At 38.0% G+C, this 25686-nt stretch overlaps 1 protein-coding gene across 5 annotated transcripts in view; it reads right to left on the bottom strand.

Annotated features, from left to right (window-relative positions):
• STXBP4 (syntaxin binding protein 4) overlaps positions 1 to 25686 on the bottom strand; it is a 208306-nt gene that overhangs the window by 175313 nt on the left and 7307 nt on the right. For 4 of the 5 annotated variants that reach the window (XR_014257649.1, XM_082442221.1, XM_082442223.1 and 1 more), the window contains exons 2-4: positions 14549 to 14625; positions 13942 to 14069; positions 9985 to 10117 (exon numbers count right to left, since the gene is read on the bottom strand). Coding sequence is in view for 4 of the 5 variants with exons in the window: in XM_082442221.1 (XP_082298347.1) it covers positions 9985 to 10117; positions 13942 to 13988 (180 nt within the window). In the remaining variant the exon portion in view is untranslated. The remainder of the gene's footprint in view (positions 1 to 9984; positions 10118 to 13941; positions 14070 to 14548; positions 14626 to 25686) is intronic. The other variant, XM_082442222.1, reaches the window with a different exon arrangement.

Below are 25686 nucleotides of genomic sequence, written 5' to 3'. Positions count from 1 at the left end.
AGTGAAAAAATGCTGCCAATTATACATGCAATCCTTGCACTTAGGAAATAATCTGAGACTTGTGGTTCAGGCAGAGTTGGTAAAACAATCACAGATACTGATGTATGATCACAAACTGAGAAGGAAAGAAACAGGCACAGACAGGTGATATGAAGGAAAGGTGCACAGACAGGAAAACAACCTGGCCTAGACTTGGGATGGGGGAAGCACAAGGAATACCTCTCTCTGTAAGTGGTCTTTGAATTGATATTTGAAAGTAATGGGGGGAGCTGTTCTCAGTCAGAGGGAGCAGCATATAAGATGAGAAAGAACCAGGCCCCTTTCAGGGACTGAAGGAATGCTACTCTGAAAGCATAGGTGGGGATGGAGAGTCAGAGAAGTAGAGGGCAGAAGTCACATAATACAGAGCCTTGTAGGCAAGTAAGTATTAGTAGGATAGCTGGGAGGGAAATAGGAATGGTGCATAAGAGCAGCCAAAGCTATTGTGAGGTCTGATAAAAACTGATGATAGTTTAAGCAATGGTGATGGCAGTGGAGATCAAGAAGACTGATGGGTTCAAGAGCTATTAAGAGAGTAGAACAGTCAACGGTATGCACTAAGGAATTGGATATGGGTGTTAAGGGAGAGGAAGTAGTTAGGATGCTGTTAGGTTTTCTGACTTTGTGCTATTGGAAGGTGTCATTCACAGAGATTGGGAACACTGGAAGGAGGTCTGTTTGGGAAGAAATGGGTAGATGAAGGTGTGATGTGACTATCATGAGTCCTGCCTCAGACATGTTGCATTTGAGATGCCTTTAAGAGATCCAAGTGGAAATGTTGATCAGGCAATTGGATATGTGGGTATGAAGGTCAAAGGAGTGTCCCATCCAAAAAAAGATCTAAGATTTAACACTGAGACTCCAAACTGATATCGGATTGGCTGGTGGGGTGAAAAGGACCTTGGAGGTCCCATATTCCATATTTCCTTTAAATCAGTACCTAGTATATTTGTTCCCAACCTATAGGCTATCTCTAGCTCTTAGAGCTGGGAGAATCTTCTTTCCTACTTGAACTAGCAAAACGTGTCAAGATGTTCCAAGTTTGAACTCAGAATACGTTTTTCAAAGAGACAGGGCCATTTTGGTTACTGAACTAGTATTGTATTTCATATCTTCCAGGAGGAAAAATACTTTTGTGTGTGTATTGGGATAAAGGGGAGGAGCTAACCATGGTTAATTAAAGATAACTCCTGCGTTCCAATAATTCCCTATCTATAAAGTTTGGGAATATACATGAAATATAATCCATCTATAAACTTGAGATTGCCTAGGTTATTAGTTCTGAAACAATATAATGTTAAAATAAAATTACAGCAAGTGAAAGCACTCATAGGCATTTAAAAAATATTAACAGTTGCTCAGTTCATCAACTTAATAAGGATACCCTATGAGCCTGTGTTACCTATTCCATGAAAACACCTGCATAAATTTTGTACAGATTAGAAGTTTATTAACAAACCTAACACAGTATTTAAAATACATTAAATTCTATTATTAGTATTCATAAAATTTTTTTTAAGTAAAATTGCATTAATTTGTATTTGCAGAGTAAATATGTACATAACTCTCTAACTTGAGGAAGAACATAAAAGTAAACGTAAGCACTGCAAACCTACTTATTCTTCTCTGTCTACACCTTTCTCTATTTTGGCTGTTTTCTTCTCTTGGACATGACCAAATACTGTCAAAAAACATTAATAACTCTGTGCTGCTCTCTAGTGGTAAATATAAAATATACTTCATTACATGGTTTTGCTTTCTAATACACTTTCAAACAATGAAATTCTCAGAAAATCAACAAGAGAAAATATACATTATAGGTATAATTTCTTAGTCTGTAATCATTGACAGGAGATGAGTCACTCAGCACCACTGCTATCAATTTATTACTTTAACTACAAATATTTTTCATGGGGTAAGAAAAGCACAAATTGATGCTTGTCTTAAAAGTAAACTCTTTTCACTTTTAGGTACCATGATCTATTGTATTACTTCAAGTATAGTCTAAGAAATACCTTAGCTATACTGAATACACACACACACACACACACACACACACACACACACACACACAGAGACATATCTCAGCTTTAAAACTAAAGTAGTACATCTCAATTCCTACAAGAAAAATTTTGTTTTTTGTTTGTTTGAATTTGTTTAAATTTAGCATTTAAGTATGCTCTTATTTAGTTAATAAATTAAATTCAATAGCCAAAAATTATATCATTATAATACCCTATACTTATTGTATAATACTTACCACTTGGTAAATGTATTTGGAAGAAACCTTATTATCTCAGCAAGATTGAAACAATTTAAATCTATTGTTTTGGAAGTTATTGGTTAAACTGATTTTTTTTTTCTAACAAGGAAAAAAATCCAATTGAATAAACAAACTGCTTGCTAAACAGTGTTTGGTGTAGGAATCGGGGGTGGGGTAAGGGTAGGACTATTTATTCAACCAAAACAACTAGAATAAGGACAACGACAATATAAACAGACTTTATAAGAGGATCCCTTCTCATGTTATATAGCTTGATATTAATAGAATGTTTTATTAAATTCTTTATATCCTACATCTCTCCAAAAAGGGAGGCAATTTTCAACAAAAGACATGTAGAATCACATTAGTAAAACAGAAATAGCAAATAAAATTCAAGAGAAATGAGCATGAAAATATAGTAACCAATTTGTTAACTAAGTCCTTCAAATATGGATCTGAGCTTCCTAGCAACCAGAGCAAAAAGGAAATCATGTTTTACATATTTCTTACAGTGAAGAGGAGAGTAAGGTTTTCTAACTCCTAAAAAAGATATTTTCTAGTCTTAATTCTAAATCTAATTTCTCATATGGGCGACTAGTGACTGACATAATTAACAAATTCAACAAGAATTACTGCAAATTCAGAAATGAGTGGATTTTATTTGCTCTGTTTGTTTTGTTTTGTTTTGCATTTAGGAGAGGCTAAATGAAGTACTTTAACTGATCTAACTTAACCCTAACTCGGAGCAGTGGATAGATAACATGTCTTCAAATATAACCTCTCTCAGCCAGACTTAAAATAAAATTTGAACAGCATATAATTAAAAATATATAACATTTACTTACAGCTTGAAATCTGCTTTCATATTTATTTCATATTTATTTCCTACTCATTTGTTAGGTTAAAGCTCCACGAGTGTAAAGGTCTATCTTCTAATCCCTTTGTATCTTCCACTAAGAAATGGTCACAGTGAATATTCAGTTAATATTAAAAATTTACTGAGATTGGTTCAAGGTGGTGGAGTAGGAGGACGTGTGCTCACTCCCTTTTGTGAGAGCACTGGAATCACAACTAACTACTGAACAATCATCGACAGGAAGACAATGGAACTCACCAAAAAAGATACGCCACATGCAAAGACAAAGGAGAAGCCACAGTGAGATGATAGGAGGGGTGCAATCATTATAAAATCAAATCCCATAACTGCTGGGTGGGTGACTCACAAACTGGAGAACAATTATACCACAGAAGTCCATGCACTGGAGTGAAGGCTCTGAGCCCCACATCAGGCTTCCCACCCTGGGGGTCTGGCAATGGGAGGAGGAATTCCCAGAGAATCAGAATTTGAAGGCCAGTAGGATTTGATTGCAGGACTTAGGACTGGGGGAAACAGGGACTCTACTCTTGGAGTGCACACACAAAGTCTTGTGTGCACCAGGACCCAGGGGGAAGGAGCAGTGACACCACAGGAGACTGAACCAGACCTACCTGCTAGTGTTGGAGGGTCTCCTGAAGAGGCGGGGGAGTGACGGTGGCTCACCACGGGGACAAGGACACTGGCAGCAGAAGTTTTGGGAAGTACTCATTGGCGTGAGCCCTCCCGGAGTCTGCCATTAGCCCCAAAATAGAGCCTGTAGGCTCCAGTGCTCGGTCGCCTCAGGCCAAACAACCAACAGGGAGGGGACACAGCCCCACCCATCAGCTGACAAGTGGATTAAAGTTTTACTGAGCTCTGCCCACCAGAGCAACAGCAAGCTCAACCCACCACCAGTCCCTCCCATCAGGAAGCTTGCATAAGCCTCTTAGATAGCCTCATCCACCAGAGGGCAGACAGCAGAAGCAAGAAGAACTACAATCCTGCAGCCTGTGGAACAAAAACCACAATCACAGAAAGATAAACAAAATGAAAAGGCAGAGGATTATGTCCCAGATGAAGGAACAAGATAAAACCCCAGAAAAACAACTAAATGAAGTGGAGATAGGCAACCTTCCAGAAAAAGAATTCAGAATAATGGTAGTGAAGATGATCCAGGACCTCAGAAAAAGAATGGAGGCAAGGATCGAGAAGATGCAAGAAATGTTTAACAAAGACCTAGAAGAATTAAAGAACAAACAAACAGAGATGAACAATACAATAACTGAAATGAAAAATACACTAGAAGGAATCAATAGCAGAATAACTGAGGCAGAAGAATGGATAAGTGACCTGGAAGACAGAATGGTGGAAATCATTGCTGTGGAACAGAATATGGAAAAAAAGAAAGAAAAGAAATGAAGACAGCCTAAGAGACCTCTGGGACAACATTAAACGCACCAACATTGGATTATGGGGGTCCCAGAAGGAAAAGAGAGAGAGAAAGGACCCGAGAAAATATTTGAAGAGATTATAGTTGAAAACTTCCCAAACATGGGAAAGGAAATAGCCACCCAAGTCCAGGAAGCACAGAGAGTCCCAGGCAGGATAAACCCAAGGAGAAACAGGCCGAGACACATAGTAATCAAATTGATAAAAATTAAAGATAAAAAATTATTAAAAGCAGCAAGGGAAAAACGACAAATAACATATAAGGGAACTCCCATAAGGTTAACAGCTGATTTCTCAGCAGAAACTCTGCAAGCCAGAAGGGAGTGGCACGATATATTTAGTGATGAAAGGGAAGAACCTACAACCAAGAATACTCTACCCAGCAAGGCTCTCATTTAGATTTGATGGAGAAATCAAAAGCTTTACAGACAAGCAAAAGCTAAGCGAATTCAGCACCACCAGACCAGCTTTGCAACAAATGCTAAAGGAATTCCTCTAGGCAGGAAAAAGACTAGCAACGTTAAGCAACCTTGTACACATATAGACTACTATATCAAAACCTCATGGGAACAGCAAACCCAGAAACTACAATAGATACACACAAAAAAAGAAAAAGCAACCCAAACAACACTAAAGATGATCATCAGAAGAGAACAAAAGAGGAAGGAAAGAAAAAAGACCTACAAAAACAAACCCAAAACAATTAAGAAAATGGCAATAGGAACACACATATTAATAATTACCTTAAATGTAAATGGATTAAATAAGCCAAAAGACATAGACTGGCTGAATGGATATGAAAACAAGACCCGTATATATGCTGTCTACAAGAGACCCACTTCAGACCTAGGGACACATAGAGATTGAAAGTGAGGGGATGGAAGAAGGTATTCCATGCAAATGGAAATCAAAAGAAAGCTGGAGTAGCACTACTCATATCCAAAAAAATAGACTTAAAAATAAACACTGTTATAAGAGACAAAGAAGGACACTACATAACAATCAAGGGATCAATCCAAGAAGAAGTTATAGCAATTGTAAACATATATGCACCCAACATAGGAGCACTTCAATATATAAGGCAAATACTAACAGCCATAAAGGGAGTAATCGACAGTAACACAATAATAGTGGGGGACATTAACACCCCACTTTCATCAATGGACAGATCATCCAGACAGAAAATCAATAAAGAAACACAGGCCTTAAATGACACGTTAGACCAGATGGACTTAATTGATATTTATAGAGCACTCTACCCATAAGCAGAAGAATACACATTCTTCTCAAGTGCACACGGAACATTCTCCAAGATTGACCACATCCTCGGCCACAAAGCAAGCCTCTGTAAATTTAAGAAAATTGAAATCATATCAAGAATCTTTTCTGACCACAGTGCTATGAGATTAGAAATAAGCTATAAGAACAAAAAACTATAAAAAACACAAACATGTGAAGGCTAAACAATACGCTACTAAACAACCAATGGATCACTGAAGAAATCAAAGAGGAAATAAAAAAATACCTAGAGGCAAATGGAAATGAAAGCACAACGATCCAAAACCTATGGGATACAGCAAAAGCAGTTCTAAGAGGAAAGTTTACAGCAATACAGTCTTACCTCAGGAAACAAGAAAAATCTCAAATAAACAACCTAACCTTATACCTAAAGCAACTAGAGAAAGAAAAACAAACAAAACCGAAAGTTAGTAGAAGGAAAGAAATCATAAAGATCAGAGCAGGAATCATAAAGATCAGATCAGCAATAAATAAATAAACAAGGAAGACAATAGCAAAGATCAATGAAACTAAAAGCTGGTTGTTTGAAAAGATAAACAAAATAAAGAAAAAAAGGGAGAGGACTCAAATTAACAAAATTAGAAATGAAAATGGAGAAGTTATAACTGACACCACAGAAATACAAAGGATTATAAGAGACTACTATATGTAACAGTATGCCAATAAAATGGACAACCTGGAAGGAATGGACAAATTCTTAGAAAGGTACAGTCTCCCAAGACTGATCCAGGAAGAATTAGAAAATATGAAGAGACCAATCACAAGCACTGAAATTGAAACTGTAATTAAAAAACTCCCAACAAACAAAAGTCCAGGACCTGATGACTTCACAAGCAAAGTCTATCAAACATTTAGAGAAGAGCTAACATCTATCCTTCTGAAACTCTTCCAAAAAATGGCAGAGGAAGGAAAACTCCTGAATTCATTCTATGAGGTCACCATCACCCTGATACCAAAACAAGACAAAGATACCATTAAAAGAGAAAATTACAGGCCAATATCACTGATGAACATAGATGCAAAAATCCTCAACAAAATAGTAGCAATTCGAATCCAACAATACATTAAAAGGATCATACACAATGATCAAGTGGGATTTATCCCAGGAATGCAAGGATTTTTCAATATCCACAAATCAATCAGCGTCATACACCACACCAACAAAGTAAAGAATAAAAACCATACGATCACCTCAATAGATGGAAAAAACTTTTGACAAAATTCAACACCGATTTATGATAAAAACTTCCCAGAAAGTGGGCATAGAGGGAACCTACCTCAACATAACAAAGGCCATATATGACAAACCCACATCAAGCATCATACTCAATGGTGAAAAGTTGAAAGCATCTCCTCTAAGATCAGGAACAAGACAAGGATGCCCACCCTCACCACTTTTATTCAACATAGTTTTGGAAGTCCTAGCTACAGCAATCAGAGAAGAAAAAGAAGTAAAAGGAATCCAAATTGGAAAATAAGAAGTGAAAATGTCACTGTTTGCAGATGACATGATACTATACATAGAAAATTCTAAAGACATTACCAGAAAACTACTACAGCTCACCAAGGAACTTGGTAAATTTGCAGGCTACAAAATTAATACACAGAAATCTGTTGCATTTCTATACACTAATAATGAAAGATCAGAAAGAGAAATTCAAGAAACAATCCCATTTACCATTGCATCAAAAAGAATAAAATACCTAGGAATAAACCTGCCTAAGGAGACAAAAGACCGGCACTCCAAAAACTTTAAGACGCTGATGAAAGAAATCACAGATGACATGAACAGATGGAAAGATATACCATGTTCTTGGATTGGAAGAATCAATATTGTCAAAATGACTATACTTCCCAAGGCAATCTACAGATTCAATGCAATTCTTATCAAATTACCAATGTCATTTTTCACAGAACTAGAACAAAAAATGTTAAAATTTGTATGGAGACACAAAAGACCCTGAAAAGCCAAAGCAGTCTTGAGAAAGAAAAATGGAGCTGGAGGAATCAGACTCCCTGACTTCAGACTATACTAAAAAGCTATAGTCATCAAAACAGTATGGTACTGGCACAAAAACAGAACTATAGATCAATGGAACAGGATAGAAATCCCAGAAATAAACCCACACACCTATGGTCAATTAATCTATGACAAAGGAGGCAAGACTATACAATGGTGGAAAGACAGTCTCTTCAACAAATGGTGTTGGGAAAACTGGACAGCCACAGGTAAAAAAATGAAATTAGATCATTCTTTAACACTATACACAAAAATAAGCTCAAAATGGATTAAAGACCTAAATGTGAGACTGGACACTATAAAACTCCTAGAGGAAAACATAGGCAGAACACTCTCTGACATAAATCGCAGCAATATTTTTTCCAATCTGTCTCCCTGAGAAATGGAAATAAGAACAAAAATAAACAAATGGCAACTATTAAACTCAAAAGCTTTTGCATAGCAAAGGAAACCATAAACAAAACGAAAAGACAACCCACAGACTGGGAGAAAATACTTGCAAATGATGTGACTGACAAGGGATTAGCCTCCAAAATCTATAAACAGCTCATGTGGCTTAATATCATCAAAACAAACAACCCAATGAAAAAATGGGCAGAAGACCTAAACAGACATTTTTCCAAGGAAGACATACGAATGGCCAAGAGGCACATGAAAAAATATTCAACATCACTAATGATTAGAGAAATGCAAATCAAAACTACAGTGAGGGCTTCCCTGGTGGCGCAGTGGTTGAGAATCCGCCTGCCAATACAGGGGACACGGGTTCGAGCCCTGGTCTGGGAGGATCCCACGTGCCGCGGAGCAGCTGGGCCCGTGGGCCGCAACTGCTGAGCCTGCGTGTCTGGAGCCTGTGCTCCGCAACGGGAGAGGCCGCGATAGTGAGAGGCCCACGCACTGCAATGAAGAGTGGCCCCCACTTGCCGCAACTAGAGAAAGCCCTAGCACAGAAACGAAGACCCAACACAGCCAAAAATAAATAAATAAATAAATAAATTTAAAATTACCTTTAAAAAAAAAAAAAAAAAAAAAAACTACAGTGAGATATCACCTCACACCAGTCAAAATGGCTATCATCAAAAATCCACATACAATAAATGCTGGAGAGGATGTGGAGAGAAGGGAACCCTCCTACACTGCTGGTGGGAATATAAACTGGTACAGCCACTATAGAGAACATTATGGAGGTTCCTTAAAAAACTAAAAATAGAGCTAACATATGACCCTGCAATCCCACTCCTGGGCATATATCTGGAGAAAAAAATGGTCATAAAGTATACATGCACCCCAATGTTCATTGCAGTACTGTTTACAATAGCCAAGACATGGAAGCAACCTAAATGTCCATCGACAGAGGAATGGATAAAGAAGATGTGGTACATATATACAATGGAATATTACTCAGCCATAAAAAAGAATGAAATAATGTCATTTGTAGCAACATGGATGGACACAGAGATTGTCATACTGAGTGAAGTAAGTCAGAAAGAGAAAGAGAAATATCTTATGATATTGCTTATTTGCAGAATCTAAAAAGAAATGATACAAATGAACGTATTTACAAAACAGAAACGGACTCATAGACTTAGAGAATGAACTTATGGTTACAGGGGAGAAGGGTGGAGGGAAGTTATAGTTAAAGGGTTTGGGATTGACATGCACACACTGCTATATTTAAAGCACAGAGAACTCTGCTCAATGTTATGTGGCAGCCTGGATGGGAGGGGAGTCTGGGGGAGAATGGATACATGTACTTGTAGAGCTAAGTCGCTTTGCTGTGCACCTGAAATTATCACAACATTGTTAATCGGTTATACTCCAATATAAAATAAAAAGTTAAAAAAAAAAAAAGTAAAATTTGAGATTATTCTTCCTTAGCTTAATGAATGCTTAAATGTTTCTCTGCCTTATTAGTCAAAATGTTAATTCTTTCTACTTCCTAGATGTATACACCATCACAAAAAAAAAATAAAAATTTACTGATGCTATAGGAAAACACACCTCATCACTAGTGGTTTTGTCTTTTAGGTGAAGGGTTATTTTTATTTTCATTTTTACCTTATAACAGTCTCCTCCAGGAATGATTTCCTGAATATATACCAAGGGACCTTCATTCCGGTTAATTCCTCCTAGGATCTTCAGACCAAGGCCTGTCTCCTTGGTAACTGTAATCATCTGAAAGGCAGGATCCCTAAGATAAAGTAAAGTAGCATGCACAGATTAGCCTAGAGATGGGTACCTACTTTTTCTTTAAACTGTTTGTTAAATCAAATTCTTAGAACTAGACAACTCAGAATACAAAGTACACACTAGCAACTACATTTTAAAAAGTATGATAATACAAAAGCAATCAAATGAATTTTCTTAGCTCTAATTTTAGTTTTTCTATAAAACAGCCAAACAGTAGAAGAAATTACTGCAATAATGCTTATTTCTTTGGAGTAGAAGAAAAATACTTTAAAAATATTATTTAAACAACTTTAAAGATTTATTAAAGGTATCTGAAGAGACTTAGTGTTTTTTTTTTTTTTATTTAATTTATGGCTGTGATGGGTCTTCGTTTCTGTGCGAGGGCTTTCTCTAGTTGTGGCAAGCGGGGGGCCACTCTTCATCGTGGTGCGCGGGCCTCTCACTATCGCGGCCTCTCTTGTTGCGGAGCACAGGCTCCAGACGCGCAGGCTCAGTAGTTGTGGCTCACGGGCCCAGTTGCTCCGCGGCATGTGGGATCTTCCCAGACCAGGGCTCGAACCCGTGTCCCCTGCATCAGCAGGCAGATTCTCAACCACTGCGCCACCAGGGAAGCCCTGAAGAGACTTAGTTTTAACTGATTTTTTTTGACTACACTGAAGGATTCCAAAACAAAATACTTTAATGAATTAGGTAAGTGACTTTAAAAGACATGTTTTTGGCCATTTAAAGCAAAATAAATATGACCTTCATTTGAATCTCAAAAAAAAAAACAAATGCAGTTTATCTTTTTAATTTAGAAAGAGTATTTTCCTGGTACAAATTACTTGCTCCAGCTGCAATTTCTGCCAGACATAAAAGTGATGCCATTAGAAAAGAAGGAACTGTTAAAAGAATTCTGCAAAAGGTACTCTCCCCCCTTCACCTCAGTTGTGTTTCTAAACAGTGGTCAGAGCAGATACTTTTACTGGTCCAAGAGAACTTGAATAAAGCATGAAATGAAGCTCAGGGCTGTCTGCTTATTTATGGTACAGTGGGTGTTGTGCTAAGCAATATACATACATTAGGCCGTTCAACTAATATTTATAAAATCCCTACGATTATTACCCTCATTTTTCTAAAAGAACCCAAATCTGGGCAGGTTAACTTGGTGGCCCAAGGTTACGAAGCTGGAGAACAGCAATGTGAGGCCAGTCTGTCTTACTCCAGAGGCAAAGTATGGTCTAAGGTCTACTTCACTGGTGCATTAAAACCATTTTTGAATATAGGACTTCCAGCTGTCTTCAAACGTGCCAAAACACAGAAACTGCTGTTTAAAAAGAGTTACTCCATACCTTACATATGATTATAGATTTAAAAAAATATTCTTAACTTCTGCCATAGAAGTTCTGACTATATCTTTAAGAAGACTTGTATTCAAAAGTTAAATCATAAAAAAGTAGAATGAAAGAAATTTTTAAAAAATTACAAAACTCCCTGTTTTTGAATATTTTGCCCTTTATATAGCACGTCCTTTAGGGTTGCATTATATTGAATTCAGCTCTAGGGTTGGAGGGCCTATCTAGGGTTACTAGGGTAATAGTCAATTAGCTAGGAAGAAAAGGCAGAAAATGTTCTACTGTCAGATTCCAGAACCTCAGTCCATTCTTGACAGGAGATTTAGACTGCAAGGACTTAAAGGGGTGAAGCCTAGAAAAGGGCAAGATGAAGACGAAAGGGGACAAAGGTCCTCATTAAGCACCTCCAGTAACCTCTTAAACCCTCTAAATGTCAATTTCCTTCAACGGGGACACACACGATCTCCAGCATATGTTATTATTTCAGTAAAGGATCCCACCTTTTCTAATCCCAACACAGAGTATCTATTATTAACACAGCAGTGTATTTACTTGCTAGGACCTTACTTTAAAATTCCCTCATTGTTAAGAATTTATATTACTTCTTTTTTTTTTTTGGCTACTAAAAATAGTTCTGCTGCTCAACTTTAATCATAGTAAGAGAATTACAAGTTAAAACCAGGCAGAGACACTGCTTTTCACCTATCAGATCAACGTAAATTCAGAACTTTGACAATATAAGACAAGGCTTTAGGAAAGAGGTACTCTTTTACATTGTTGGTGGTAATGCAAAATGGCATAACCCCTAAAGAGGGGATCTGATAGTCTCTAACTTTACCTTCTGATCCAACAATCCCCTTTCTAGGAGCCTTTCCCAAAGATACTCTGGCAAGAAATACAAATGACTTGTATACTAGGTTCGTCATTTGGCATAATTTGTGATCACCAAAAATAGCAAACAATTCAAATGTCCATCAATAAGGTACTGGATGAATAAACTGTGGTACATTAAGAACAGAATACTATACAGTTACAACAAGGTACAAGGAAGATCTTTATAAATTGATATGAAGTGATCACCAGGATATAATTTTAAGTTTAAAAAAAGTCTGGTCCAAACACTATATATAATATGCTACCTTTTTGTTAAGAATGCACTGGCAAGTGGAGCCTGGGAGCTGGATCCTGGGTGTTTTGGGACATTTTGCCTTGGTCATATGCTACTTCCTCATGAACCTGATTTTGCCCTAAGTAGTTGGATAAAACTCTGTGCTGTCACACAGAGTAAAACTGTTCAACATCAATGCATGGAGCTCTGTAGACAGAGCTCTTCACCTAACACACAGCTGGGCCTGGCTTATATCCCTATGAGACTGGAGCTTTCCAGTGCTCCCAGGAGGAGGCATCAGAGAAAGATACCCTGAGTTTAACTAACCTGACACCCTGCTGCAGGGAAGATCTTCAAACCTGAGTCTAAGTGCTGGTGTACACTTGTTTACTATGTAAGCAAGAGTAGAAGAATGTCTATACAGTGGAACTATATACAGAATAAATAATAGCTTTGAGAAAAAATATAATTATATACACACATATATATATAACATGCATATATATTTACATGGATATGTATTTGCTTATGCAAAAAGAAACACTGAAAAAGAACTAAGAATAAAGATGGCTATTTATAGGAGGAATGAGGGCACAGAGTGAAAGACAAGACTGAAAGCAGGACTTCTCCAAATATACCTTGTTATATGTGTGTTACATGTTTGCAAAATGGCCACCAATTCTTCCCATCTCTGTCTGCATGCCCCCAGGAATGTGACTTTACCGCTCCTTCCATTAAAAAGTAAAGTCTGTAACTCTAGACCTTGAATTTGGACTTAGTTATCTAAATTGCTTTAGCCAATGGTGCATAAGCAAATGTGAGGAAAACAGACATTTGAAAAACACTTGTGCTTGTTGCTGGGAACCATTCTGCCACCACCATTCTGAAAAAGCCTGAGCTAGCTGCCTGGAAGATGAGAGGCCAGGTTGAAAGAGACTTCAGCTATCCAGCCTTCCTAGATGAGGCCCCAGACATGGTAATGAGGCCACCCTACGTGATCTGGTGCAGCCCAGAAGAACTGCTCACAGAATCATGAGGAAGAATAAATGCTTGTTTGTTTTAAGGTACTTTGAGCTGGTTTGTTAGTCAGCAAATGTTAATCTTAACATTATGTTATTTTTATACTGGAATTATAAAATATTTTAGGTATTCAAAAAATCAGATCAAACTTTTAAAAAGCAGTCTATATAAATAATTCTAAAAGAGAATGCATAATTTGTCCTTTACCCTGATTTACATAGAAAGCTCTGATCAACCTTTTCATTACCACTATCTTAGACCACAGGTAGGTAGCTGTATAAAACTTTCCACCAAATGTTCATTAATATTCTACATATTTAAACTATGATAGTTCAAACATATTAAATTTAATTTAGCAATTACTTTTCAAGTAGCCCGGATGATACTACGGCAGATGTATTTTTATTCATGGTTTCACTACCACTGTAGCCTTGGATTTAACAGCTGTATAAATGAAGATCTTGACGAAGAGTCTATAAATTCTTCTTTTCCTAAGATTGGAGAAGTAGAAAATAAACTGTCATATCTTAGAACAGTCAAATTTGATTTTAACTGTGCATAAAAACATTACATATACATGGCATGTAAACAATATGTGCCTGTATATAGATGATAGATGTATTTTATATATGTTGGGCTATGGCATTTTAGTCATTGCTGATAATATCTGAGAAATGTAAAGGCAGTTCTGTAGATAGAAAGCTAGATAGAGCTATAGGACTATATCTATATCATTATCAATATCTATAGCTATATAAAAATCTGTATTTTCTAGCAGAAGTGAAGAATATAGTTAAGCTTTAGGTAACTATTATAGCTTCCACCGTTACTAAGCTTAAAAACCACATAATAATAAAAGACTGAGGAAAATGTCTCTTGTGAGCACAAGGCTAGGAATTTTACAGTCAGAATGTCTGCAAAATAATTATACAATACACTTTGAAGAAAACACAAATTCCTACTGTCTCACCAACTATCTTGAGGGACTTCCTGCAGATCCTATATTACTCTGACTCATATTACTCCATGAGCTTCTTAAATACTTTCCTATAAAAAGAAAAAAATATTATTTTAATGTCTCATATAGCTCCACTGTTAAAATTATAGAGAATAGTGCAGTTTCATTTAATTTAAAAACTGTATTTGAACAGATTTACCACTTCTGTATAAGAAACATAAATAAAGTATAGAAACCTGAAGTTGAAAAACACCTTAGGATCATTTAGCACAGCCCTCTTATTAAAGAAATGAGTAGCTAGATTCAGAGAGATTGTGTACTTTCCCTACACAAATGAGAAATAGTCAATGGTTGTTTTCCCAACTAGAACTCAGGTTTCAGAGCCCACAGCATGGAACTTGACATCAGACAGACCTGGATTCCAATTTGAACTTCTAGGCTTCTCCAAGCATCAGTTTCTTCAAAGGTACAGTAGGTAGTAGTGATGGTTTCACAAATGGATACACATGTCAAAACTTACCAAACTGTCTCACTATAAATATGTGCTGTTTGTTATAAATCAATTATACTCTAGTAAAGTTAAATTTTTTAAAAAATCCAATTTTCAGTTAAAAATGGCAGCTTGACCTTGGCATGTATCTTCTTTTCCTCCAAGAGCCTACTCATATAAAAGTAAAGGGTTACAAACAGTATAAACTCATAATGTTAGAGAAAAAATGAAAGAAGAGCCATGAGATGAAAAGTTTCAATAAATTTCTGGAAGACAAAAAATAGATGGTAGGGTGATAATTGATAAAGGAGGCCTGAAGAAGCTGAAAGCTAGGGAAAGGCTTTGTAAACACTTTTAAGTTTGAGCACACATATAGAAAATGGTAATACTTGTACGGTGTACTGGGGTAAACAGAGGTGGCATGTTATACCTCTAAGAAGCTGAGGGGCAATCACTAACTCAGCACACCATAACTGATTCATGGCAAAATTCTGGCCTATAAAACAGCTAGAGATGTTGAGGAACATATCTTGTAGAATCCCAGAGAGGTTGGGGAATCAGGAACCCAAAGTACTAGGGACAGTGAAACTGAGGTGGAGAACTAAAATCAAGGGGATTATCCCATCTCTTCTCCAACTACTTATGTGAGAGAAATCCTAGATTCTTCTGTCAATAAATTAAATGGACTCTGAAGAAAGAGCCAACAACCTTCCGGGATACTAATGCAGAATTGTATCACTGGTCTGGGTGTTAAAAACCTGCTTCAATGTCTGGGCAAGATGGCGGAAGAGTAAGACGCGGAGATCACCTTCCGTCCCACAGATACATTAGAAATACATCTACACGTGGAACTGCTCCTACAGAACACCCACTGAACGCTGGCAGAAGACCTCAGACCTCCCAAAAGGCAAGAAACTCCCCACGTACCTGGGTAGGGCAAAAGAAAAAAGAAATAACAGAGACAAAAGAATAGGGACGGGACCTGCACCAGTGGGAGGGAGCTGTGAAGGAGGAAAGGTTTCCACACACTAGGAAGCCGCTTCTCAGGTGGAGACTGCGGGTGGCAGAGGGGGGAAGCTTCAGAGCCACGGAGGAGAGCGCAGCCACAGGGGTGCGGAGGGCAAAGCGGAGAGATTCCCGCACAGAGGATCGGTGCCGACCGGCACTCACCAGCCCGAGAGGCTTGTCTGCTCACCCACCGGGGTGGGCGGGGCTGGGAGCTGAGGCTTGGGCTGCGCAGATCGGATCCCAGAGAGAGGACTGGGGTTGGCTGCGTGAACACAGCCTGAAAGGGGCTAGTGCGCCACAGCTAGCCGGGAGGGAGTCTGGAAAAAGGTCTGGAGCTGCCGAACAGGCAAGAGACTTTTTCTTGCCTCTTTGTTTCGCGGCACGCAAGGAGACGGGATTCAGAGCGCTGCCTAAACGAGCTCCAGAGATGGGCGCGAGCTGCGGCTATCAGCGCGGACTCCAGAGACGGGCATGAGATGCTAAGGCTGCTGCTGCCACCACCAAGAAGCCTGTGGGCGAGCACAGGTCACTATCCACACCACCCCTCCCAGGAGCCTGTGCAGCCCGCCACGGCCAGGGTCCCGTGATCCAGGGACAACTTCCCCAGGAGAACGCACAGCGCGCCTCAGGCTGCTGCAACGTCACGCTGGCCTCTGCCGCTGCAGGCTCGCCCCGCATCCGTACCCCTCCCTCCCCGCCGCCTGAGTGAGCCAGAGCCCCCGTAGCAGCTGCTCCTTTAACCCCGTCCTGTGTGAGCAAAGAACAGACGCCCTCAGGTGACCTACACACAGAGGCGTGTCCAAATCCAAAGCTGAACCCCGGGAGCTGTACGAACAAAGAAGAGAAAGGGAAATTTCTCCCAGCAGCCTCAGAAGCAGCGGATTAAAGCTCCACAAACAACTTGATGTACCTGCATCTGTTGAATACCTGAATAGACAACGGATCATCCCAAATTGAGGAGGTGGACTTTGGGAGCAGGATATATTATTTTTTCCCCTTTTCCTCTTTTTGTGAGTGTGTATGTGTATGCTTCTGGGTGAGATTTTGTCTGTATAGCTTTGCTTCTACCATTTGTCCTAGGGTTCAGTCTGTCTGTTTTATTTTGTTTTTTTCCCCACTTAAAAATTTTTTTTTCTTAATAATTTATTTCTTATTTTTTATTTTAAAAAATTAAAAATTTTTTTTCTTAATAAATTTTTTCTTAATAATTCTTTTATTTTTTATTTTAATAGCTTTATTTTATTTTATCTTACTATTTTATTATATTTTATTTTATTTTATTTTATCCTCTTTCTTTCTTTCTTTCTATTTTTTTCTCCCTTTTATTCTGAGCCGTGTGGATGAAAGGCTCTTGGTGCTCCAGCCAGACATCAGGGCTGTGCCTCTGAGGTGGGAGACGCAACCTCAGGACACTGGTCGACAAGAGACCGCCCAGTGCCACGTAATACCAAAAGGCGAAAATCTCTGAGACATCTCAGTCTCAACATCAAGACCCAGCTTCACTCAACGACCAGCAAGCTACAGTGCTGGACAACCTATACCAAACAACTAGCAAGACAGGAACACAGCCCCATCCATTAGCAGAGAGGCTGCCTAAAATCATAATAAGGCCACAGACACCCCAAAATACACCACCAGACATGGACGTGCCCACCAGAAAGACAAGATCCAGCCTCATCCACCAGAACACAGGCACTAGTCCCCTCCACCAAGAAGCCTACATAACCCACTGAACCAACCTTAGCCACTGGGGACAGATACCAAAAACAACAGGAAAAACGAACCTCCAGCCTGTGAAAAGGAGACCCCAAACACAGTAAGATAAGCAAAATGAGAAGACAGAAAAACACACAGCAGATGAAGGAGCAAGGTAAAAACACACCAGACCTAACAAATGAAGAGGATATAGGCAGGCTACCTGAAAAAGAATTCAGAATAATGATAGTAAAGATGGTCCAAAATCTTGGAAATAGAAATAGACAAAATGCAAGAAACATTTAACAAGGACCTAGAAGAACTAAAGAGGAACCAAGCAATGATGAAAAACACAATAAATGAAATTAAAAATACTCTAGAAGGGATCAATAGCAGAATAACTGAGGCAGAAGAACGGATAAGTGACCTGGAAGATAAAATAGTGGAAATAACTACTGCAGAGCAGAATAAAGAAAAAAGAATGAAAAGAACTGAGGACAGTCTCAGAGACCTCTGGGACAACATTAAACGCACCAACATTCGAATTATAGGGGTCTCAGAAGGAGAAGAGAAAAAGAAAAGGACTGAGAAAGTATTTGAAGAGATTAGAGTTGAAAACTTCCTCAATATGGGAAAGGAAATAGTTAATCAAGTCCTGGAAGCACAGAGAGTCCCATACAGGATAAATACAAGGAGAAACACGCCAAGACACATATTAATCAAACTATTAAAAATTAAATATAAAGAAAACATATTAAAAGCAGCAAAGGAAAGACAACAAATAACACACAAGGGAATCCCCATAAGGTTAACAGCTGATCTTTCAGCAGAAACCCTGCAAGCCAGAAGGGAGTGGCAGAACATACTTAAAGTGATGAAAGAGAAAAATCTACAACCAAGATTACTCTACTCAGCAAGGATATCATTCAGATTTAATGGAGAAATTAAAACCTTTACAGACAAGCAAAAGCTAAGAGAATTCAGCACCACCAAACCAGCTTTACAACAAATGCTAAAGGAACTTCTCTAGGCAAGAAACACAAGAGAAGGAAAACACCTACAATAACAAACCCAAAACATTTAAGAAAATGGGAATAGGAACATACATATCGATAATTACCTTAAATGTAAATGGATTAAATGCTCCCACCAAAAGACACAGACTGGATGAATGGATACAAAAACAAGACCCATATATATGCTGTCTACAAGAGACCCACTTCAGACCTAGGGAGACATACAGACTGAAAGTGAGGGGATGGAAAAAGATATTCCATGCAAATGGAAATCAAAAGAAAGCTGGAGTAGCAATTCTCATATCAGACAAAATAGACTTTAAAATAAAGATTATTACAAGAGACAAAGAAGGACACTATATAATGATCAAGGGATCGATCCAAGAGGAAGGTATAACAATTGTAAATATTTATGCACCCAACATAGGAGCACCTCAATACATAAGGCAAATACTAACAGCCATAAAAGGGGAAATCGACAGTAACACAATCATAGTAGGGGACTTTAAAACCCCACTTTCACCAATGGACAGATCATCTAAAATGAAAATAAATAAGGAAACACAAGCTTTAAATGATACATTAAACAAGATGGACTTAATTAATATTTATAGGACATTCCACCCAAAAAAAACAGAATACACATTTTTCTCCAGTGCTCATGGAACATTCTCCAGGATAGATCATATCTTGGGTCACAAATCAAGCCTTAGTAAATTTAAGAACATTGAAATCGTATCAAGTATCTTTTCCGACCACAATGCTATGAGACTAGATATCAATTACAGGAAAAGATCTGTAAAAAATACAAACACATGGAGGCTACACAATACACTACTTAATAACGAAGTGATCACTGAAGAAATCAAAGCGGAAATCAAAAAATACCTAGAAACAAATGACAATGGAGACAGGACGACCCAAAACCTAGGGGATGCAGCAAAAGCAGTGCTAAGAGGGAAGTTTATAGCAATACAAGCCTACATCAAGAAACAGGAAACATCTCGAATAAACAACCTAACCTTGCACCTAAAGCAATTAGAGAAAGAAGAACAAAAAAACCCCAAAGCTAGCAGAAGGAAAGAAATCATAAAGATCAGATCAGAAATAAATGAAAAAGAAATGAAGGAAACAATAGCAAAGATCAATGAAACTAAAAGCTGGTTCTTTGAGAAGATAAACAAAATTGATAAACCATTAGCCAGACTCATCAAGAGGAAAAGGGAGAAGACTCAAATGAATAGAATTAGAAATGAAAAAGGAGAAGTAACCACTGACACTGCAGAGATACAAACGATCATGAGAGATTACTACAAGCAACTCTATGCCAATAAAATGGACAACCTGGAAGAAATGGACAGATTCTTAGAAATGCACAACCTGCTGAGACTGAACCAGGAAGAAATAGAAAATATGAACAGACCAATCACAAGCACTGAAATTGAAACTGTGATTAAAAATCTTCCAACAAACAAAAGCCCAGGACCAGATGGTTTCACAGGCGAATTCTATCAAACATGTAGAGAAGAGCTTACACCTATCCTTCTCAAACTCTTCCAAAATATTGCAGAGGGAGGATCACTCCCTAACTCATTCTACGAGGCCACCATCACCCTGATACCAAAACCAGACAAAGATGTCACAATGAAAGAAAACTACAGGCCAATATCACTGATGAATATAGATGCAAAAATCCTCAACAAAATACTAGCAAACAGAATCCAACAGCACATTAAAAGGATCATACACCATGATCAAGTGGGGTTTATTCCAGGAATGCAAGGATTCTTCAATATATGCAAATCAATCAACGTGATACAGCATATTAACAAATTGAAGGAGAAAGACCATATGATCATCTCAATAGATGCAGAGAAAGCTTTTGACAAAATTCAACATCCATTTATGATAAAAGCCCTGCAGAAAGTAGGCATAGAGGGAACTTTCCTCAACATAATAAAGGCCATATATGACAAACCCACAGCCAACATTGTCCTCAATGGTGAAAAACTGAAACCATTTCCACTAAGATTAGGAACAAGACAAGGTTGCCCACTCTCACCATTATTATTCAACATAGTTTTGGAAGTGTTAGCCACAGCAATCAGAGAAGACAAAGAAATAAAAGGAATCCAAATTGGAAAAGAAGAAGTAAAGCTGTCAGTATTTGCAGATGACATGATACTATACATAGAGAATCCTAAAGATGCTACCAGAAAACTCCTAGAGCTAATCAATGAATTTGGTAAAGTAGCAGGATACAAAATTAATGCACAGAAATCTATTGCATTTCTGTACACTAATGACGAAAAATCTGAAAGTGAAATTAAGAAAACACTCCCATTTACCATTGCAACAAAAAGAATAAAATATCTAGGAATAAACCTACCTAAGGAGACAAAAGACCTGTATGCAGAAAATTATAAGACACTGATGAAAGAAATTAAAGATGATACAAATAGATGGAGAGATATACCATGTTCCTGGATTGGAAGATTCAACATTGTGAAAATGACTCTACTACCCAAAGCAATCTATAGATTCAATGCAATCCCTATCAAACTACCACTGGCATTTTTCACAGAACTAGAACAAAAAATTTCACAATTTGTATGGAAACATAAAAGACCCCGAATAGCCAAAGCAATCTTGAGAACAAAAAATGGAGCTGGAGGAATCAGGCTCCCTGACTTCAGACTATATTACAAAGCTACAGTAATCAAGACAGTTTGGTACTGGCACAAAAACAGAAATATAGATCAATGGAACAAGATAGAAAGCCCACAGATAAACCCATGCACCTATACTCACCTTATCTTTGATAAAGGAGGCAAGCATATACAGTGGAGAAAAGACAGCCTCTTCAATAAGTGGTGCTGGGAAAATTGGACAGGTACATGTAAAAGTATGAAATTAGAACACTCCCTAACACCATACTCAAAAATAAACTCAAAATGGATTAAAGACCTAAGTGTAAGGCCAGACACTATCAAAGTCTTAGAGGAAAACATAGGCAGAACACTCTATGACATAAATCACAGCAAGATCCTTTTTGACCCAGCTCCTAGAGTAATGGAAATAAAAACACAAATAAACAAATGGGACCTAATGAAACTTCAAAGCTTTTGCACAGCAAAGGAAACCATAAACAAGACAAAAAGACAACCCTCAGAATGGGCGAAAATATTTGCAAATGAAGCAACTGACAAAGGATTAACCTCCAAGATTTACAAGCAGCTCATGCAGCTCAATAACAAAAAAACAAACAACCCAATCCAAAAATGGGCAGAAGACCTAAAGAGACATTTCTCCAAAGAAGATATACAGATTGCCAACAGACACATGAAAGAATGCTCAACATCATTAATCATTAGAGAAATGCAAATCAAAACTACAATGAGATATCATCTCACACCGGTCAGAATGGCCATCATCAAAAAATCTAGAAACAATAAATGCTGGAGAGGGTGTGGAGAAAAGGGAACCCTCTTGCACTGTTGGTGGGAATGTAAATTGATACAGCCACTATGGAGAACAGTATGGAGGTTCCTTAAAAAACTAAAAATAGAACTATCATACGACCCAGCAATCCCACTACTGGGCATATACCCTGAGAAAACCATAATTCAAAAAGAGTCATGTACCAAAATGTTCATTGCAGCTCTATTTACAATAGTCAGGACATGGAAGCAACCTAAGTGTCCATCATCGGATGAATGGATAAAGAAGATGTGGCACATATATACAATGGAATATTACTCAGCTATAAAAAGAAATGAAATGGAGGGATTTATAGTGAGGTGGATGGAGTTAGAGTCTGTCATACAGAGTGAAGTAAGTCAGAAAGAGAAAAACAAATACAGTATGCTAACACATATATATGGAATCTAAGAAAAAAAAAGGTCATGAAGAACCTAGTGGCAAGACGGGAATAAAGACACAGACCTACTAGAGAATGGACTTGAGGATATGGGTAGGGGGAGGGGTGAGATGTGACAGGGTGCGAGAGTGGCATGGACACATATACACTACCAAATGTAAAATAGATAGCTAGTGGGAAGCAGCCGCATAGCACAGGGAGATCAGCTCTGTGCTTTGTGACCACCTAGAGGTGTGGGATAGGGAGGGTGGGAGGGAGGGAGACGCAAGAGGGAGGAGATATGGGGATATATGTATATGTATAACTGATTCACTTTGTTATAAAGCAGAAACTAACACACCACTGTAAAGCTATTATACTCCAATGAAGATGTTTAAAAAAAAAAAAAAACCTGCTTCAACTTTTACAGCCCCTGTGGTAGCAAGCAACAGAAACAGTGGGAGCACACAGATCAACAGTAGCAGGGAAATGAAGCCACCAAGCGCTGTCAGCAGCAAAAGTCCGATGGCCAGGAAGCAAGAAGGTTACTCAGTACTCCATGGGGGAAGGAGGGGAAACTTGAGGGAAGAGCTTACAATCCTAGGGCTTGACAGAGTAATAACTCAGAGTCAAGAGCTGCTGCAGTGGTCCACAAGACTAATGCAGCCGTGGAAGAGAGTTCAATTCTAAAAGTAAATTTTTATAAGTTCATTATAGACTGCTTTAATAATATAGCAGAATGGAGCAGATTCCCAAACCTTCAGTGAGGAAGTTTTGATATAACAATAATAATAGCAACTACCATCTATTGGCACCATGTGTCACACACTGTGCTAAGTATTTCAAATGTATTTATCTTATTTAATATCATGGAAAATGCATTAGAATTAAGTAAAAAAAAGCTGAGTTCAAATGGCAATACCGCTATATGCTAGCCATACAGCCTTAGAATAGTTACCTAACCTCCTGGCGTCTCTTCATATTAAGGTAGGAATAATAACACCTAGCTAAAAGGGTTGCCCTGAGGATTAAGGGAGATGTAAAAAATTGGGCTGTCTTCACAGTGTTACCAAAGTGAGTAAGATCCCCATGCAGTAGTGATTTGTCTTAACTGGGCGCTGGGTCCCCAGGTCATGGAACATATCCAAGTATAATAGATGTGTCATTGTTAAATTCTATAATAGATTCCATACAGTGTCATTTAATTTTTTTTCTACTTTAAACTATTAAAATGAAATTTCAGTTTTTAACCTATTTCATTCACCTAACATACCTGTCATTGTCCTAAATGCTGGAGGTGAGATAAAAAGAAAAGTCTATCCCCAGAGACAGTCAAATAAATAGACATCAGGAGGGTGCTAAGTGCTCTGACAGTGGTATTCACAGGGTGCTGGGGGCATGGAGGAAGGCCACCTAACCCAGAATGGAGGAGTCGTCATGAAACAGCAACATAGCCAGGCATCATACTAGAGGATTTTATCCTCAGAGGAGCCCCAAAAGGCAGGTAATATTAACTCATTTTACATATGAGAAAATCAGTTAATGGAGAAGCTATGTGACTTGTCCATGGCCACAGTGCTAAACAGTTATAAAGTGGAATTTGAATCCAGTTCTGCCTGGTTTCAAACACAAGCTTTTTCTGCTACAGGATGCTGGAAAATTAATTTATGTGGAAAAATGTCATCCTCCAACAAAGTAGGATAAGAGAGTGTTAATTAATGTAGTGATATGCTGTCTCTCTTCTATGAAGATGATACTATGTGTTTTTTTTTGGCTGTGTCACACAGCATGCAGGATCTTAGTGCCCCAACCAGGGATTGAACCCGTGCCCCCTGCAGTGGAGGCATGGAGACTTAACCACTGGACCGCCAGGGAAGTCTTTATGAAGATGATACTACTGATTAAAGTTCTTTACAATAATGAAATGGGTTTAATCTTATCCATCCAAACATCAGGCTTTTTTTTTCTCTCCACATGAACAAGGTATCCATTGTCATATCCTTAAAAATCATAAAATGCCTTTTCCTTCCCTCTCCTTTACTTGTTTCCTACTCCTTCCTTTATACAAGCGAGCAAGGCCCTCAATCGATAGAGGTTCTAGTAATGTTACACATCCACCCCAACCCCCCAACTTCACAGTATTAATGAATGACACAAAGAAAATATTCTATTCTTTTACTAAAAATACGATCATTCAAGGAAAATATTTTGTTTTTCTAGGTTGCTGACTCATAGGGGGAAAAGGTTAGGTCAGCAAAAACAGAGACAGTGGAACACTGGGGGAAAATATCTTGTTTTATAAGCTGACTTTATTCTGGAAAACTTAAATTAGAGCTTTACTTTGATACACAACTCTCTTATGATTGCATTAGAAGTTTTCATTCCATACAATTAAAAATCTCATCAGATAAAAATCTGCCTATCATGCACATGATGTCTGAATAACAGACTTAATAATTTATATTCTCAGAGACACGACATTCAGTATTTTCTAAACTAGTTCTTTTTACCAGACCAAAAATAGAGAATATAAAAGGGAAAGGGATAAAAACATCTGACAGAAATGATGGTAAGTGTTAACTTGATTAAACTATAATAATGCCATATGAAACATTATATTTTTAAAATTTAAATAATAGTTAATACATTCCAATGTGGTTATATATTATGGATGTATATCTCTGTCCTATCCAGCTCCACACCATTTTCACACTTAGGTACCCACTCTTTTAGTTTCCTGTGAATCCTTTTAGTTCTTTTACATACAAATAAACAAATATAAATAAATATTCTGATTCCTTGGCATTTTTTTGATGCAGAAAGTAGCTGCAATCAGGCACAAAGCACCCAGCTGTTCAGGTTGTACACTGTACAATCCAGAGGGTATAGGTCATACAGACTCTGATGTGAACAGGTACTCTGGAGTGTGTGGTAGTCCTGCATACTATATACACTACTGTGCAACCTGTTTCTTTTTTTCTTTAACTTAATATATAACTTGGAATTCTTTTCATATTTTTACATAGCATACTAATTTATTTTCACAGCTGTATAGTATTCCATTTTATGGATGGACCATATT

This window comes from Balaenoptera physalus (assembly GCF_965194825.1).
Source record: "Balaenoptera physalus genome assembly, chromosome: 20".
NCBI lineage: Eukaryota > Metazoa > Chordata > Mammalia > Artiodactyla > Balaenopteridae > Balaenoptera > Balaenoptera physalus.
Note: the sequence above shows the minus strand (reverse complement) of the source record. Positions and strands in the feature narration are given on the sequence as shown.